Source organism: Ciconia boyciana, chromosome 3 (genome assembly GCF_034638445.1).
Source record: "Ciconia boyciana chromosome 3, ASM3463844v1, whole genome shotgun sequence".
Lineage (NCBI taxonomy): Eukaryota > Metazoa > Chordata > Aves > Ciconiiformes > Ciconiidae > Ciconia > Ciconia boyciana.
The window spans coordinates 42,178,232-42,196,484 of NC_132936.1; the positions used below are offsets into that span (position 1 = coordinate 42,178,232).

At 39.6% G+C, this 18,253-nt stretch overlaps 1 protein-coding gene across 4 annotated transcripts in view; it reads right to left on the bottom strand.

Moving 5' to 3' along the window:
• Positions 1-18,253, bottom strand: part of MDN1 (midasin AAA ATPase 1) — a 105,336-nt gene that overhangs the window by 59,900 nt on the left and 27,183 nt on the right. For 3 of the 4 annotated variants that reach the window (XM_072855479.1, XM_072855480.1, XM_072855478.1), the window contains exons 19-35: positions 17,930-18,026; positions 16,170-16,283; positions 15,366-15,513; positions 15,088-15,198; positions 14,145-14,296; positions 13,498-13,676; positions 12,928-13,136; positions 11,677-11,823; positions 10,782-10,923; positions 10,519-10,653; positions 10,307-10,445; positions 9,230-9,368; positions 9,004-9,134; positions 4,206-4,350; positions 2,953-3,082; positions 2,152-2,385; positions 1,208-1,405 (exon numbers count right to left, since the gene is read on the bottom strand). In XM_072855479.1, coding sequence (XP_072711580.1) covers positions 1,208-1,405; positions 2,152-2,385; positions 2,953-3,082; positions 4,206-4,350; positions 9,004-9,134; positions 9,230-9,368; positions 10,307-10,445; positions 10,519-10,653; positions 10,782-10,923; positions 11,677-11,823; positions 12,928-13,136; positions 13,498-13,676; positions 14,145-14,296; positions 15,088-15,198; positions 15,366-15,513; positions 16,170-16,283; positions 17,930-18,026 — 2,550 coding nt within the window. Of the gene's footprint in view, positions 1-1,207; positions 1,406-2,151; positions 2,386-2,952; positions 3,083-4,205; positions 4,351-9,003; positions 9,135-9,229; positions 9,369-10,306; positions 10,446-10,518; positions 10,654-10,781; positions 10,924-11,676; positions 11,824-12,927; positions 13,137-13,497; positions 13,677-14,144; positions 14,297-15,087; positions 15,199-15,365; positions 15,514-16,169; positions 16,303-17,929; positions 18,027-18,253 lie in introns of those variants that run through there. The other variant, XM_072855481.1, reaches the window with a different exon arrangement.

Below are 18,253 nucleotides of genomic sequence, written 5' to 3' on the forward strand. Positions count from 1 at the left end.
TTGCAAAAAGCACATGAATATATGATGTAATTTGCCATGAAACTTCAACACTTCCTGGTTCGTGACCCAAACTAGAGATCTAACACTGAAAAATCATAAATCTGTCCTTGCGCTTCAGACACGTGGATCTAAAACTCAAAAGCACCTTTTGAAAATTTGGCACTGAAGGATACAATTCAGTCATGTTATAGAACAACATATTAATCTGTTCCATACACTGCCAGTTCTGTAAAGAAAGAGTGCTTTAATTAAAGTGTGCTGCTAGGCACATATTTTCTTTACTGTTATTATGACATACAGAGAGGAGACAGTACAGAGCTTGTCTGCCATATTCCAGCCAACAAAGCTCACTGGGACATCGCTCCCCAAATTCTGTAATACAGCATTGCTCAGGTATACAAGATATTAATCACCAATTTATCTTACACATCTTGATACCTGTTTAAGAGATGAAAGCGATCCTTCCTTTTGTGACCTAATCAGCAGGGGGAAAACTAAGCAATTTACAAAAAAGCATTACCTTTGTACAATTTTATGCATGACTAACACGATTCATGAATGTCAAAATGCTCAAAGATCAATGATTAATATAGCATTAGGAACACATAGTTCCATGTGCTAAAAACTAGCCAGCTGAACTAGAAAGCTCATAGTCATCACTTTTTAGTCCCATCACTGTATTTTAAAGGTAGAAAGCAATATTTGGATAGTTCCATTTGCATTAATTTGTCACATGAGGAACTGAAGTGCAAGGACTAAATTATTTTGCAAAAATTGCAGCGAATCTTTGAGAGGCTACAGCAAGGCAGGGCATTAGTCTCCATTCTGTTTAGCATTGTACCCAGGACCCCTGCTTCCTATGCTTTACACAAGGGTCAGGATGAACTGTGGCTTTAGTTAGTGGAAGCTAGCAGACATTCTGACCATGCAAAGTGACAGAAAATTACAACTCAAAATTAAAGAAGCTTTGTTTACACCAAAAAGTACTAAAATTAGGTCATTAACCAGTAATCTTAAAGTCATCAGAGAAAACAATTAACAGATGTGTCTTCTTAATAAATGTGATCAAGTTGCAATCAACACACGTGGAGGCAGAAAAGGCATTTTTCTAAGCCATGAGAACAAGCTATAAATTGCTCTGTAATGGTTCAGGTATCCTACTTAGATATAGTGAATAACGTCCACCCACTCCCGCAAAGTCTCTTGCCTCTTGGAATAAAAAAGGGGTGGATTCCCATAAAGTTGTCCATCCACACAAACTCTTTCTCCTTTGTTCTGTCATAAATCTTTAGTTCATTCTTCTGATAATCAGTCAGCTCAACGAATTGACTCATTTTCTCACATAAGAATGTCAGGCATTTTTCACGAGCTAATAAAGCCGTATCAGCTGAGCAGGATGTTGTACCTGTAATTAGAAAAGTTAAGTGTGCTTCACAAACATAACTAGGCACATTCATCTTATGACTAAGAAACTCAGTTCCTTCAGAGATGCCATTTTTTTTTTGCAGTATTCTGTTTCAGGTTTATATTTCATGTTAGTGCTTTTGCTTGCCAGTGCTTCCAGTACTATTTACCATGGACAAATTGTTCTAGTGAGCAACAGAACTAAGGACATCTTATTTCCAAAACCCTTTGTTCTACCATCACCATCATCCTGATCCCTTGCCATAGTCCCCCGAGGCCTTCTTTCCCTGCATTTCTCATAGCTTTTCACTTTTTCCCCACTCCCGTATCTCCTATTTATCAGCTAGGCCGGTGGCCAAACATGCAAAAGTGCATTCTGAGCTAGCACACACAGATGCTGACATGCAGGGTGAGAGAAAGACAATAATATGTGGTCATGTAATTAAGTACCGTATCAGCTCAGAAGACTCAATAAAAGACACAGGCTTCCTTAATTTGTGTGCTAGCCTTTGTAATATTATTATTACTACCTTTAAGTTACTTAAGCTTGCCGTATTATTCAAACTCTTGCTACTGAAACACAAAAAAGGCATATGAAGTACAGGATATTGTTAAGTGGAAGTGAAAACTTCTCCTGGATGAGTTCCATGCTGCCCGAAAGCACTTCGTTCGCATTCTACTCAAAAATATTAATACAAAATATACACCTTCATATTTTCTGCTACCAAATGAGCACTGAAGACTTACCTGATCCTATTCCATCAATGTATACCAAACATGCAGCATGGATAAAAGACATCATTGGAGAAATGTAAAGAAGGCTATAGTCCTTGGCAGAATTCGACTCTTCATCCTCTACCATGACATTCATAAAATTAACCCATGACAAGACATCTCGCACACTGAGAATACACTGGCGACCAAATTCTTGATTAGTCAGCCATTCAACAAAGTCCATCATGAGCTCCGCTATGTCTGCCCCTGAAAAGAGAGTAAAAAAAAAAATCAATGGAGTTATCAAATAATTTTATCGGTCACATCTACTACATTGTTGTTTAATAAGCATCACTAAAGTAGGTACAGCTGTAATGCATGAGCAACATGGATGGATGGGTACTCTATAACCTAACAGGCAGGATAACTGAAGAGTAAGTCCATGCCTGTGCTGTTATTACAGATCCTTTTAAATTCAAGTAACAAGACAGAATCAAGTCATTAATACTAACAGTGATGCTGCTGGCAGAAAATGAAGTGCCAGTGCTTTCAACACCTTACATTGAAACTAAGATTGGGCACTGAAGGGCTGGGGATAATTCAGCTATCTGGATAGTGAAATAAATACAGCCTTGATCTTACTTCTGGCTAGCCATATAACATACACAATGAGGGAAGAACAAAGTCCAAAATATTTCATAAGTATCCTCAGAGAGAGATGTACTTAAAAGTAAAAGGGATGCAATGGTATAAGTTCTAAGGAAAGATTATCAGCCTCCAAACTCATTTTTTTCTTAACAATGTTTGAATACCAACACACAGAGAAATACCCACCTTGATGATTTATTCCACCCAGGGACAATCCTGGATGAAGATTGTGTTTTACAATCTGTATCAAATCATCACGGCCATTGCTTTGTGGACACCATATTTCTGTAAATCTGTTGCGCAATGCAGGAGAAAGCTGCAAACAAGCAGAATGATGTAGCAATTCAATTTACATTACATCGTATCACTTAATGTTGCAGTTAGTTGATAGCCTTGTAGCCACAGTACTTGCAAACAAATAAAGTGACTAAGCTAGACCTTTCCTTCTAATTTTGACAGGGCTACTTTGTAACAAAATCTTTGAGAGAACTTGGATTTTAAGATTTCTAGTAGTGGCATCAAATACAGGAAATGGCTGATAAATGAGAAAGGTCAGAAGAATAATGGGAAGAAGCTGAGCTGGTTTGCAAGCACTAAAGCTCCATTTCATTCTAGGACATCACGTATCAAACAATGGCTATATAATCTCCCTTTGCTTACAGAAGCAAACTACCATGTGGAAATTTGCCTTCAATTACAACTTGTTTCTGCAGTTCCTCTCTTCCTCTGGCTGAATTAGTCAAGCAAAAATCATTAGCACAAAGGCAATGCAGAAATAAATCCCCTTTAAACACATGGCTTTACAATGAGTTGTTCTGTACTGTGGAAACCACTTTAACTGAAGTACCCATCTTCTTTTGGGTAAAAGAACTTATAGTTTTTTTTTGTTTTTTTAGTCCTAGTTCCCAACACTGCTTAAAAGTTTTCATTTGTTTTTTTAACCTGTCTTGAGTTACTTAAAGCCAAACTTCAGAAACAGATTTTTTTCATTTAACGAGAAAGGTCTTTGGGATGCGATGTTCATATTCACTGAGAATGACAAGATGACCTCTGTCACTTTCTGAACAGTATTAGGGACAATTCATTATGCAACTTCACACTACTCCAGACTCATGTTAGAACTGGATTTACTTGCTTCACAAACTGCATTTCCTGTACTTGAAGTATTCTACATATCAAGCCTACTAGAGTATTTAGAGGCCTGAAGTTTTCTTTGACATTCTGCTGAGTATTGACTTACAGTGTCAAAATGACAGCACACAGAAGTGATGGAAAACAGATATATTCTAATCCTCCTTTAGAGCGATAGGGCACATGCTTACTAGGAAGCACTGGATGCCAGAATTAGCGTGATGCATTTTTGCATTGGACCTCCAATCATGTAAGAGCTGAGAAGACCAGAAGATGCATGTTGTACTTCCAGCTGCTTTGACATTTACCTCCTTTTTCCCGAAGTCACCTCCTGGGTTCATGGTCGCAAGGATACGAAATTTCTTTCCTGCAACTAATAGTTCTACCTTGTTACCGTCATCATCTTGACCACCTTTTTCCGCAAGTACCAACATCTTTTCAGCTTCAAGAACACTAAAGAGAAGGTTAAAAACCAAAATAATTTAATTTAGATTTCATTTCACACTTCAAAAGGTCACCTAAAAATAAAAATCACGTGAATTGGCCTGATTAATCTTTAATTGCCCCAGAATTTGTATTAAAAAAATAAAATCTGTTCAACCTCCCTAATTGAGAACATTTCTGATTTTCTTCAGAAGGAAACTCTACCCAAACCTTGTTGATAATGTTCACTTCAAATTATCTGTCAAAAGACTTGTCTAACAAAAGCATAGATCTCAGAGTTCTCTCTTTACAAAAGCAATAGCAAATTTTATATTCATAGGAGCTAGATAAAGAAGTCTGCACAATGAACCAGTCTTCAAGCTGACAAACTATACATCTGAGAAGCATTCTAGTAGGTTTTTGGGTTTTTTGAGGTTTTTCTTGTTCATTTGTTTTAGTAGCTGTACTTCAGTGTACACTAAAAGCTGTAAAAGGTTGAGCTGTTACCTCTTTAGAAAGACACTACCTAGTATCACTGTCAAAACAAAGAGGTTAACTGAACTTTATGAAAGAATGATAGCTACACTGATACAATGAAAAAAAGCCAGCTTGTAACAGAGAGGATTTGGATATGGTGGGAAAAATAGCTGTTAATCTTCTCAATATAATGGGTAGTCACCTAATCATTTAGGTTGGAAAAGATCTTTAAGATCATCAAGTCCAACTCTCAACCTAGCACTGCCAAGTCCACCACTAAACCATGTCCCTAAGCACCACATCTACATGTCTTCTAAATACCTCCAGGGATGGTGACTCAACCACTTCCCTGGGCAGCCTGGTCCAATGCTTGACAACCCTTTCAGTCAAGAAATTTTTCCTAATATCCAATCTAAACCTCCCCTGGCACAACTTGAGGCCATTTCCTCTTGTCCTATCACTTGCTACTTGGGAGAAGAGACCGACACCAACCTCTCTACAACCTCCTTTCAGGTAGTTGTAGAGAGCAATAAGGTCTCCCCTCAGCCTCCTTTTCTCCAGGCTAAACAACCCCAGTTCTCTCAGCCGCTCTTCATAAGACTTGTGCTCTAAATGGAATGAGTAAAATGAGGGATACTGCTGCAAGCAGATAATGAAATTATATTTTATGAATTTTTTCACAAACAAAGAGGGAAATAACTAGATTTTGTTTCTGGTATTTGATAAGATGCATCACTTTCAAGGGCTCACTGACAGGCTGAAAATATTGATATTGCAGATGGTAATCTGGAGATTTGAAAGTTATGATATCATAGGAATAACTGAAACATGGTGGGACAACTCACATGACTGGAGGATCACAATGGATGGCTATAGACTGTTTTGTAAAGACAGGAAAGGAAGAAGAGGAGTAGTCACTGCCCTGTGTTAAGGAGAATCTTGAATATGTAGAAGTCAGCTACAGCAACTGTGGAAGCCCTATCAAATGCCTCTGGGTCAAGCGCAGAGGGGTCGTCTCCAAGGGGGATCTTACAGTAGGTGTCTGCTACCAACCTCCAAACCAAGTCGTTAAGGCCAACGAAGCAGAATTTGGGTCACTTAAGCAAGCTTCAGGTCAACAGAACCTGGTCCTTATGGGCAACTTCAACTACCCAGACATCTGTTTGAAGAACAATACAGCAGCTCACATGTCATCCATCAGGTTCTTGGAACACGTAGAGAACTGCTTCCTCATACAAATGTTAGATGTGCCAACCAGGAATGAGGCACAGCTGGACTTGCTACCCACAAACCAATAAAACCCTCTTTTTAGTATCTCGGTTAGTGATAACCTTGGCTGCAGTGATCACAATATTGTGGAGTTTGGGATCCTGCTGAGCACACTGAAGGTTAGAACTAATACAAAGGTTTTAGATTTTAGAAGAGCAAACTTCAGCTCGCTCAGAGCTCAGTTGGGAGGGATTCCGTAGGAAGGTTCCATGGAGGACAAATGAGCTAGCGAGTGCTGGGAGTTTTTCAAGAATGCTCTCGTGGAAGCACAAAAACAGTTCATCCCCTTTAAAGGTCAGGGAAGCAGGCAGAGCAAGAGACCCCCTTGGCTTAACTGCAAGCTTCTGAGTCTGCTCAAAACCAAGAGAGAAGCGTACCAGAGATAGAAAAGCGGACGAGTACCCATTGAGAACTACAAGGGCATTGCCAGGGCATGCAGAGATGCAGTTAGAAAAGCAAAAGCTCAGCTCGAATTGAAATTGGCCAGAGATACCAGAAACTACAAGAAAGGGTTCTTCAGGTAATGTAAACAACAAGCAAAACCAGAAGGAAAATATTGGCCTGCTGTTAAACAGGAGAGGTGAATTAGTCACCAACAACACTGGAAAGGCAGAGGTTCTCAACTCTTCCTTCACCTCTGTCTTTACCAGCACTGTTGGGCCCCAGGCCTTGGGAACAAAAATTCTGGTTGATGCAAACACAGACCCATCATCAGTGAAGGAAGAGTTGGTATGTGAACTACTACAGGAGCTTGACCCCTACAAATTGATGGGCCCTGACAATATCTGCCTGAGGGTGTTAAGAGAGCTGGCTGACATCATGGCAAGGCTGCTCTCCATAATCTTTGAGAAGTCAAGATCGGGGGACATCCCAGAAGACTGGAAGAAGGCTAGTGTCACCCCCATCTACAAGAAGTGTTTAAAAGAAGATCCAGGAAATTACAGGCCCATCAGTCTTACTTCAGTCCCTGGGAAAGTTATGGAACAAATCCGCCTGGAGGCTTTCACAAGTCAAATGAAGCACGTGATTGGGAAAAGTCAGCGCAGATTCACCAAGGGCAAATCGTGCTTGACAAACCTGATTGCCTTCTATGACGAAGTAACCTGCTCAGTTGATGTGGGGCAAGTAGTGGACATTGTCTACCTGGATTTCTCCGTAGCTTTCGATACAGTTTCCCACAGCCTCCCCCTAGAGCAACTGATGCGTTACGGTCTAGACAAGTGGTCCATGCAGTGGGTGGGGAACTGGCTGACAGGCCTCACCCAGAAGGTGGTGGTAAATAGCTCCTTTTCAAACTGGCAACCTGTCACAAGTGGGGTCCCCCAGGAATCGATATTGGGCCCAACGCTGTTTAATATCTTCATAAGTGATCTGGATGATGGGATCAAGCGCACCCTGATGAAGTTTGCTGACGATACTGAACTGAGTGAGGAAGTAGACACTTTGGAAGGGAAAGCCACCCTGCAGGAAGACCTGGATACACTGGAAGAGTGGGCTAACAAGAACCTTATGGAGTTCAACAAGGACAAGTGTAAGGTCTTGCACCTAGGAAAACATAATCCAGGAGTGTAGCACAGGTTGGGATCTACACGGCTGGGGAGCAGCTCTGTGGAAAGGGACCTGGGGGTCCTGGTGGACAACAAGCTCAATATGAGTGAACAGCGTGCTGCTGCAGCAAAGCAAGCCAACAGGATGCTGGGTTGCATCAACAACAGCATCACCAGAGATAAATAAGTCATCATCCCACTCTACTCAGCGCTTGTCAGGCCACACCTGAAATACTGTGCTCAGTTTTGGTCCCTGCTATTAAAAAAAAAAAAGAAAGATGTGGACAGGCTGGAGATGGTCCAGAGAAGGGCCACAAAGATAATCAAAGGACTGGGAAGCCTGCCATATGAGAAAAGGCTGAGAGAACTGAGTTTGTTCAGCCTTGAGAAGAGAAAGCTTAGGGAAGACCTTATCACCATGTTCCAGTATTCAAAGGGTGGCTACAAAGAAGATGGAGACTCCCTTTTCAGAAGGAGTTGCATGGAAAAGACGAGGGGTAATGGGTACAAGTTACTCCTGGGGAGATTTCAGTTGGACACAAGAGGAAAATCTTTCACAATGAGAACAATCAGGCATTGGAATAATCTCCCCAGGGAAGTGGTGGATTCCCCAACACTGGACACTTTTAAGATTTGGCTGGTCAGGGTGCTGGGCCGTTTTGTCTAGACTGTGCTTTTCCCAAGAAAGGTTGAACCAGATGATCCTTGAGGTCTCTTTCCAACCTGGTATTCTACGATTCTATGAGTTTACTTGTAGATTTATTTTCCAACTTGACTCATGTTGTAAACTGTCTTTCGATACCATATGAACTGTTTCAACTAAACTAGGGTTTATGTTCTTAAATTCTTCACCCAGGGACATGAGCTATTGAATAAAGAGAATCCTTTCATCATCTGATTTTTGTCCATGAAACAAATACAGCAATTTGAGTGCAGATCAGTCTGTAGCACATGTCAAGCAATATATATATATATATATCTGCTTTTCAATTGAGGTACCTTTTATTTTTCCAGGTAAGTTAAGACATCAGGACTTAGGCAAGACAAGGCAGTTTCATCTTGTCTTACCTTACTATCTTTCCTCCTAGCTGTAATTAGAATTTCAAACAGCAAAAATTGTCTAAGAATTACTATGATTAAAACTAGCACCTCTGTCAGATGGATGACAATTAGAAAAACAAAGCAAACCGACACAGAAATTGAAACATGAACAGGGCTAGAGTTATTTGGGTCATTCCTTCTTTCAGCAAGAACTACGTGATTAAGAGAGCAGTTTACCCAGGCCAGGAAACAAACGTGCCTAAAAAGCTAGACTTTACAAACCCCGCTTCTGTTTGTATAATGAATAGACACATTGAGGATACTCAATAGTAACACATTTAAGACATACCTGTTGAGTCGCTCTAGTACAGAATCATCAGCTAAAGAAATCTCATCAAGGAGAAAAAAACCCTCCTCTTTCATTGCTAAAACAAGAGGTCCATCACACCACTCGAAGAGTCTAGAACCATCAGATTTCTCCTAAGAAATGGAAAACAAAGTGAAAAGTCATTAGTAATTGCTACTTTTTGCTTCCACGGTCACGCTATCCAAACTACTAATGATGCAAGACAAACCTGGTCTTTCGACCTCTGTCTGACTGGTCGCAGTCCTCCCAGGAAGTCTGAAGTCTCCATATGCAAGTGGCAATTCACTGAGTATAGCTTCTGATTTGTTAATGCTGCAAAGATCTGACAAATGGTAGTTTTACCACACCTGCAACAAAGTAATTTAACTGAAAGGGAAGAAAAAAGACAAACACAACCAAAAAAACACAAAACCAAACCAAACAGCTCACTTCGGACAGGATTCATACTTTCATTGAAGAGCTGGGAGGCAAAGGCCCAGCATGCAAACTTCCTTCTGCTCCTTTCCTTGAAAGGAATGTATGCAAAGTGAAGCCATTTTTGGCACAACTGTTGCTGACTTGCACAAGATGCCTTTAATTAAATTTAAATCAATATCTGCATTGATGGATTTCTACAGGTTCAAAGTCAAATTTATTTCAGCCTGCCCCTACAGGTACTCAACTAGCCTAACATTTCACTAAGCTGGAGATGCTACGTGTCTAGACCAAGTCTAAATTTGAGGGAATAAGCTGCTGAGTACCCAGAGTTCTCATTTATTACCTAAATAATTTTACTTCTCCCTCTTCGTGTGTTTTTCTTCCCTTCTCTCCTACAAAAATTTACTCTCCAAACTTATAACCAAGAGCACAAGAGCAGACAGCATCCATGACCTCCTTTACAGCAAATGAGGCATTGGCGGGGCATTGGCATTGGCATGTGCTCTCAAACAGAAAAACGTCACAATTCCCCAAAAGCAGCCTCTCCATGAGGCACAGTAAGATTCTACAGGGCACCTTGTGAAAGGTGGGGACAGAAGTCAGCTCATCTCAATTTTACTACTCTCTATATAAAATTTCTGTGTACTTATACATAATGCAGATAATCCCATTAAAGATTTGTGCTGAAAGAGATGCAATTGCTTCCCCTCAAAAGGGAACTGTGAAAAACAGCAGTTGCAAGTCTGCCATGACAGAGGCTTAAATGTCCCAGACCAAAAGAAGCAGTGAAGCCCCCACAACCATTTTGCGTCTGACTCAGTGGCTGGTGCAGCACTACAAAGAACTGCATCATAAAAAGCAAGGTTACCCAGTGTCTCCCACCAGCAGTACTGGTTCACCAAACTCCAGGGCTCGTCCCACCAAAATGGCAAGTCTCCTCATCCCTTGAGTCCAGACGATATGGTTAAAATCTCTGTCCATCACTGACATCTGCATGGAAGATTTAGCTGCACAACACAAAGCAATCCATCAGCTTCAGTCACATCTAGAGAACTACTAGAGTCCTTCTAGGAAACTCACCCAGTAGCTTTTTGATGCTTTCCCCTGAGAAAAGAGACTCAGGATATAGTTTTTTCTTGAAGTGTTTTTCAAGGACACTCTGAATAACATCCACCTCCTCCTGCTTCCTGACTCTGCCTGCCAGAAGCATAAAACCTATTAAACAGAGGAAGAGAGAAAGCAATTACTACCTGGTTAATCAGCAACAAAAATTTATAACTTCAGAACTAGAGTTGGAAAGTAATTCTACAGACACTCTAAAAACCTGAGGTAGCAGGGCTCACCATCATTTGCTAAGTGCTGAAGCCAATCATACTCCTTCTCCAGCTGTTCTGCCAATCTGTACCTTTCAGCCCAACGAAACAGATCCCGCAGAGTAATGAACCCATACTTCCCAGCAAACACCGTTGAACCTCTGCGATAAGACTGTTGTAAGAGCAAAACATGAGCCATTTTTTCATGAACCTGTCCAAATACTTAAAGCAAAGCTAATCAGAGCTCTCTGATGTGACACTTCTGCAAACAAACTGTATAAAAAAAAGAGTCTAGTACAGTCATGACTCCCAAACTCAGATTACCTTTAAGCAGGTATTTGATAGGTACCAGAAACAAAATAATATAGAAAATAATAAATAAAAATACTAAGAAGAAAATAGGTACCTGGAGTAAAACAAAATCCAAGCTAAAGACTAGGTTCTACACCAAAACCTATGTTAGCACTTTGAAGTGTGCCCTGTTTTGTGCTGCTGCAATTGCTTTTAAATATAAGATAGTTTTAGATACATACTGTGTTAAATGTTTGTTGAACACCAGAGTATCAGAACACATCCAAAATTATTGCTTAAAAATAATACTGAATTTGGCATGACCCAAAGACAGCTACAAATCCAATACTGTACTTTGGATTCAGAGCAAGGGCTTATTCTACACATCAAATCCCAAGGTCTTTGGTTATTAATTTTTTTGCTGCTAGCTTTCTCTCAAATCTGACATCACCTTCCCTATTCTGTATCTTAATCACTGAACTAAGTACTCTGGTGGGTTCTCTTCCATCAATTATAGTTTAGGTTTTAAAATATCTGCCAGTTAGCAACACCTCCCCCCCCCAAAGGAATTTCTATTACTTTGTGCTGAAATATGTTTGCATGTCTTCTACAAAAAGAAGAAAGACTCTCATACTTGCAGGTCTAACATGACTTTGACAAGCTTGCTGCAGTAAGAAGGTGGCAAACTGCATCGCTTGTGCAGGATAGTTTCCAATTCAGCACTTGGCAGTTCATCAAAATGCAGTTCCACAAAACGATTTCTGAAGGCTCTGGACAAAACCTAAAATATGAGAACATACTACTGCTTGAACTTTTTCCTTTGATATTTCTCATGTTATGTATCTTCCCCTACACATCCAAAGGAAATACGGATAGTGTCATAGCATACAAATTAGCACATACTCATAAACATTGAAAGAAAGCATAAGAGACAGCCTGGATGAGGACAAGAGCTTTAAAACGCATTGTGTTTTAACCACGGTAGGCAGCTAAGCACCAAGCAGCCACTTGCTCACTCCCCCTACAATAGGATGGGGGAGACAATCGGAAGAGTAAAAGTGAGAAAACTCATGCATTGAGATAAAGACAGTTTCATAGGTACAGCAAAAGGTGCATGCACAAGCAAAGCAAAATTAGGAATTCATTCACTTCCCATTAGCAGGTGAGTGTTCAGCCATTTCCAGGAAATCAGGGCTTCATCATGCACAATGGTTATTTGGGGAAACAAATACCCTCTTCCTTGCCCTCTTCCTCCTTGTCCCCCCAGTTTTTATTGCTGAGTGTGACGTCATATGGTATGGGATATCCCTTTGGTCAGCTGGGGTCAGCTGTCCCAGCTGTGTCCCCTCCCAACTCCTTGTGCACCCCCAGCCTACTCACTGGTGGGGTGGTGTGAGAAGCAGAAAAGGTCTTGATGCTGTTCAAGCACTGCTCAGCAATAACTAAAACATCCCTGTGTTATCAACATTGTTTTGGTCACAAATCCAAAACAGCACCATACCAGTCACTATGAAAAAAATTAACTATTCCAGCCAAAACCAGTACAAAATGGACATCAATAGCGTAAGTCAAGTCTCTTCTCCAGTGCTGAAGAGCATGAAATGCTGAGTCAAATATAACATACATGAACTCCAGTTCAGAAAACCACTTAAATCTCAACTACTCAAAATGAATTAGAAATTTAGTATCTGCAAAACAAGCAACTAACCTAAACAGAACCCAGCTGTACTGAAAGTTAGTCCACAGTCACCTCAACTCTCTACCTCTTGAGAGTTTCATGTTAATTCTGTGCTACGCATCAGAAACTTTTCACATCACACTTCTATGTATGAGAGAGATTAATTCCCTAGAGTCATAGCTACTGAAAGGAAGAGATTATACAGACCTTTCTGCCACCATAGAGTCCTGGAGGATTCTGTGTAGCAAACAGCATGAAGCGAGGGTGAGCTTTGACAACTTCCTGGGTCTCAGTAATGAACAGCTCCCTGTTATCATCCAACAAACGGTTGAGAGCCTCCAGAACATCAGTGGGAGCCAAATTCAGTTCATCTAGAACAATCCAGTAACCCCTTCTCATTGCATCTATGAGAATGCCTTCAAGGAAACAGAAAAAGTTCTAGTCAAAAATCTAACAAACTAAATCTAACAAAAGCATGCATTCAGATTCTTTCAGCAACCAGTTTTCACTCAGCATAAATGCTAATCCAGAGAGGGAAGCAACAGTACTGTTTAAGCTGTTGAATTATTTTCTTTATGTCCAACAGGACAAGTATGATGAGACAAACATGAACTCTTAAGAATTCACTTTCACAAAAATGATTATCATTAATATGCAACTACTAACTTTATGACAACATCTCTCCATTTTAATAGAGCAGACAGGTTAGGCAGAAAAGAAAAAAAAAAGCAGTGAAGTGAGACAGGAATTTGCAGTAAATATAATACGCCCACCCACCTTCCTTAAATATCAGCTTCCCAGAGGCATCCGATGTGTAACAGCCAATATACTCCTGGATGTCAGTATGCTCATGATTGTTAATCCTTACACAATGGTTCCCAGTAGCAGCAGCCAACCAGCGAATTAAACTGGTTTTACCAACAGAAGTGTCTCCTTGAATCAGTACTGGATGAGTCCTAAAAGGCATAACCAAAATAGTGGCTTAGAAGCACGAGTCATATCTTTCTCATATACCAGAGATCAACATTATTTGAAATTTTCACAGATCTACATTACCAAAATATCACTGCTTAACTCCCTCAGAGTATCCAAGATCATACACTAATAGGGAAACATAAATAACCCCAAATGCTAACTGCTACCCATGAAGCTTGACATGGCAGTATGAAATGAGCAGGTTATTCTAACTGCAATTTTCCAGATTATCATTTAAATAAAACTAGGTATGGCAGTAACATGGTTTAAGGAGACAAGAAATACATGTATAAATTCAAGTCACTGTATAATGAAAAGTTAACTATAAAGTAGAAGGAAAATGGACATTACTCATGCCAAACAGTAAAGGCTAGACAGGCACCAACACTTGAGGCTCAAATAAACATCTTAAACTTAGTTTTTTAATGGAAAAGCTGAAACAGACATACCCTGCAGACACAACTCTGGCAATGTCTTTCAGATTAAGCTTAACTGAAGGGGTTAGCACATAAGTTTCATCTACAGTAGGTTCCTTATCCCCAGCTGAAATCCAGTATCCTTCTATAAGTATAAATCTCCCTCCTTGGGGTTTTGGTATTTGCTAAGGAGACACGACAGAAAAAACAGATTATACAAATTAGTTTCAATTTGCTAATGAAGTCAACTACTGTTACGCCACTGCAACATAATCTTTAAGAAGTCATTTTAAATTAATCCCTGAGCACTCCTGCAGTAAGCACTGTCCCCTTGTCACAAAATGCAAGTTGCAGGAAAAGCCTGACCAGATTATTTCAAGGTCTTTGCCAGTGCCATGAAGATAAAAGTGTCTCAAGAGTCCTAGCACTGAATTTTGAAGTACACTTCCAAGCAGGAAATTGGCTTTTATCTTTTTATCTAATATGAAGGGATTTATTCTGAAACAAATACATCTCTCTTACAACTAGCTTCCCCATCCCACCTGCCCAGTCCCCCATGCAAACTCATACTGGGCTCCCAGTACTAGTGAGATTCTTCCTTTCCCATTAAAGACAAAGCACAGATGTTTGCTTCGTATCCATATGTTCTACATTCGGAGTCTAAAAATAAAAAGCCTGTGAAAGCTTTACAGTTGGAGTCACTGTATTAAGCTGCCCATACTCCACAATGCTGTAATTATTCAGACTTCCACATTTTTTCAAATTAACAAATAAACTAGCTAACATATGGGCATTTCAAGCAGGAATAAAAAATTACAGAGAAACAGTATTAATTTTTTTTTTTTTAGTTCTTATCTTTATAACATGAGAAACAGGACTGCAAGAAGGAAGTGGGGAGGAAAAAGGCAGGAGAAGGCAACTCAAAATAAATTCTGCTCTGAATACTAAACAGCTCTATATAGGCATAGTTACCTACCTGCTTGAGAAGGCTTTTGATGTTGCCAGAGACTATATGCTGGCAAATTAGCTTTTGAACTACTGGGTGAGAAACTCTGTCAAGCTGCGTCAGGAAACTCAAACAGAAGCCCTAAGAAGAAGAATTATTTTCAGTGATAAAATGAAAAATCATTAGGAAAAAACTGCAGATATTAAAAAACCGTTTCTGTTCAATACTCCACTTAGAAGAGAGTATTTTCCTTTACCCAGTCTTTGTAGTGACTACACACTGAAACAAACCCCAACATAGGTCATCACCTCATACAGAGAGCGTGGTATGCTGCTACATGGATTAGACGCTGCAAATCTCAATGCCCTGCAAAGTGTACGCAGACTGTAGTGAGGTCTGTGGCCAGTTCCATCCACCAGCTTTGCTTCCGCTTCCTTCCTCACAGATAAATAAAAGCTGCAAAAATAAACAGTGAAACCACTTCCAGTTACACAGTGCCGTTACTGATCAGAACATTGCTCTAAGGAATTAAACCCAAAGTATAAACACTTAAGCTTATCTCCAACTGTCACTTTTTCTAAAAGCTCCAGGTTAGGAAAGCCATGCCAAACTCTGCCATCTGTATAGTCAGTGAAGCAAAGCAACAGAATATTTTAGAACTGTATTTTTGAGTGAGCTTGGTATACAGAGAATGACTACAAACTCAAAGTATTCTAAACATGTAACAACTCTTCAGGTGAGATAATACACCTTAAACAAGGGGAAAGAAAGGTAACTTGATAAACACACAAGACTTTCATTGGTATGATCTACAGAAACAAACCATTTTAGCCTCTCAGATGGGAAAGAGGACTGCAACAACAATGCTTTTTAACTGGTGCCACCAGGAAAGCATTTCTGAACAAGAAAAAGTGGATCCCCTCTACACAAGTAGAGAAACCTTCAGAATGAAGAGGATGGATGTTTACCCTCTTCAGTTTCCTAAGGCTATGCAAACTGCTGCATAGGGAGCATTATAGGGTTTCCCAAAACAGTCTAACCAGACTACGGTTACATACTTTCTTTTTGTGACTTATTCCATCAAGGATTTCAAGAGATTACAACCAACTTACTTCACAATTCCTTGTACTGTATTTTTGTTCACATTCAAGCCTCTCAGATAATCCATGATAAGAACTTGCAAGTCTCCTTCATTTCTCAATTCTTCTACATAAAGTTCAGTAAACCTACAAGAATCAAATCAATCTGCAACACTCAGACATCTGACAATATTAAAAAAAACATGTTATATATGATTCTCATGGTATATAACATTTAACATTTTGTAAGCAGCAGAATACTGACTTGTCAAACTACCTACAGATAGACTCAAGAACTAGCGTAATTAATAGAAATAAGGTATTACTAATACTTTAAGTAATGTATCTGAATTATTTTAACTTAGCAGACTGAAAATGAACTATGGGACTGTTTGGAAAATTAAAATTTTAAACAATTTGCAAAATATATCCAAACATTACAGCCTGAACACTGGAGCACTGACACAGCAAGAACACTTTGAAAAAGCGGACTCTCTAATGATCTCTATTTTAAAAAGTGAACACTTATGAGATATCACTTATTCTAATTTTGTACTGACTAGTATATCCTGAACTAGCACATCCAGGTTGTTTTCTACTTTTACAAATATTCACCTCAGCAATGATAAAATGAGAAAACTTGACAATAAGCAAAGGAAAATTAGCGGCAAAACATGAACTCAGTGAAGTTCTCAGTATCTTTAAAAATATCAACAGTGTGTTTCACATTTGGTACACTACACTGGCAACTCTAGTTAATGAACGTATTTTTTAACCGTTAGTTAGTCCAGTATATTCACATCAGGTGTTGAATGTGAGCCTGCAGCCCTTCCATACCATGCATTTCAACTACAAACAATAGCTCAGGACACACCACAGCAAACCCAAAACAACTGAGCAATACCATTAACTTCAGAGGGGTGGATATTTTTGACAAATGCAAATATAAATTCATGTAAACTTAACAAGCTGTGCTGAAGCTGAAGTCTCCCTTCTTCTGTATTATACTCACCTTCTTTCCTTTCACTACTAAGCCAGGAGAGCTAATAGCAATAAAACCTTACTTTGCCACCAATAACTGCAAATGACTAGTTACATATAGTAAGCACATCTCTACAGTATTGCACAGCATTTATGACCCTGCTAAGGGACTACATGTGGGACTTTTGGCACTCATGAGGGAAACTGCATCAAATACAAGCAGCAGATCTTTGCATTCAGGAACAGGTAGTACTGAAGAATGGATCTGCCACAACTCCAATTTCCTGGCCGTAGCTTAAATGTTTGAAGATCACACATAAAATATTTTGAATATCACACATCTGCTCCACCATGCAAACCACCTTCTTTTGAGTGAACAAGGCTGGATACACAGCTTTTTGCAAGGATCATCAACACTCCTGAGTTATCAAGAGAAAGGCTGCTAAACAGACACAAAGCACTTGCCTTTATTATCCCCATCAGGAACATAAACTGCTGCAGTAGCATTCCCAGGCACTGACAGCTCAATTGTAAAGAATGATCATTCCCCTGCTCCCAGTGACAACACTCTACACTACTGCTAGACCATTTGTTCGTGCTCAGCTACTTTAGAGAAGTATTTTCCCAATGCTATTTCATGAAAAACCTTCACCATGATGTGGAAAGCGCCTCTCACAGGAAGTTAATTTGAGTTCAGACTTATATCCTCAGGCTTCAAATATGGCATTCTTCACTGGGTCAACTTGTGAAGCTAGTTGAATTCTGAAAAATACACTGACTAAGTATTTTGACACAGAATCATTATTTCCTACCTGTTTCTTATTCCTGGAGGAAGATTTCTCTTTCCAACATCTGTAGCTGGATTCATGCATGCAAACAAGCGAAAATCAGGGTGACGGACAAGAGGCTCTAAAGGAAAAGAGAAATAAGAGACAAAGTTAATGCTAAAACCAGGATGCTTATTATTTCAAATGAGGTATATTTCTTCTAAGCCAGTTTTTTATTACTGCACTACATTTTCTTAAAATGCCAGGGTGAAAAGTTTTCAGAAAATAACCCTGTGTAATTTTATCAGAAGTTTCTCTGCATCTTTACAACTGCCACAGGCAAGTGAAACTCTGACTTTTATTTGTGCT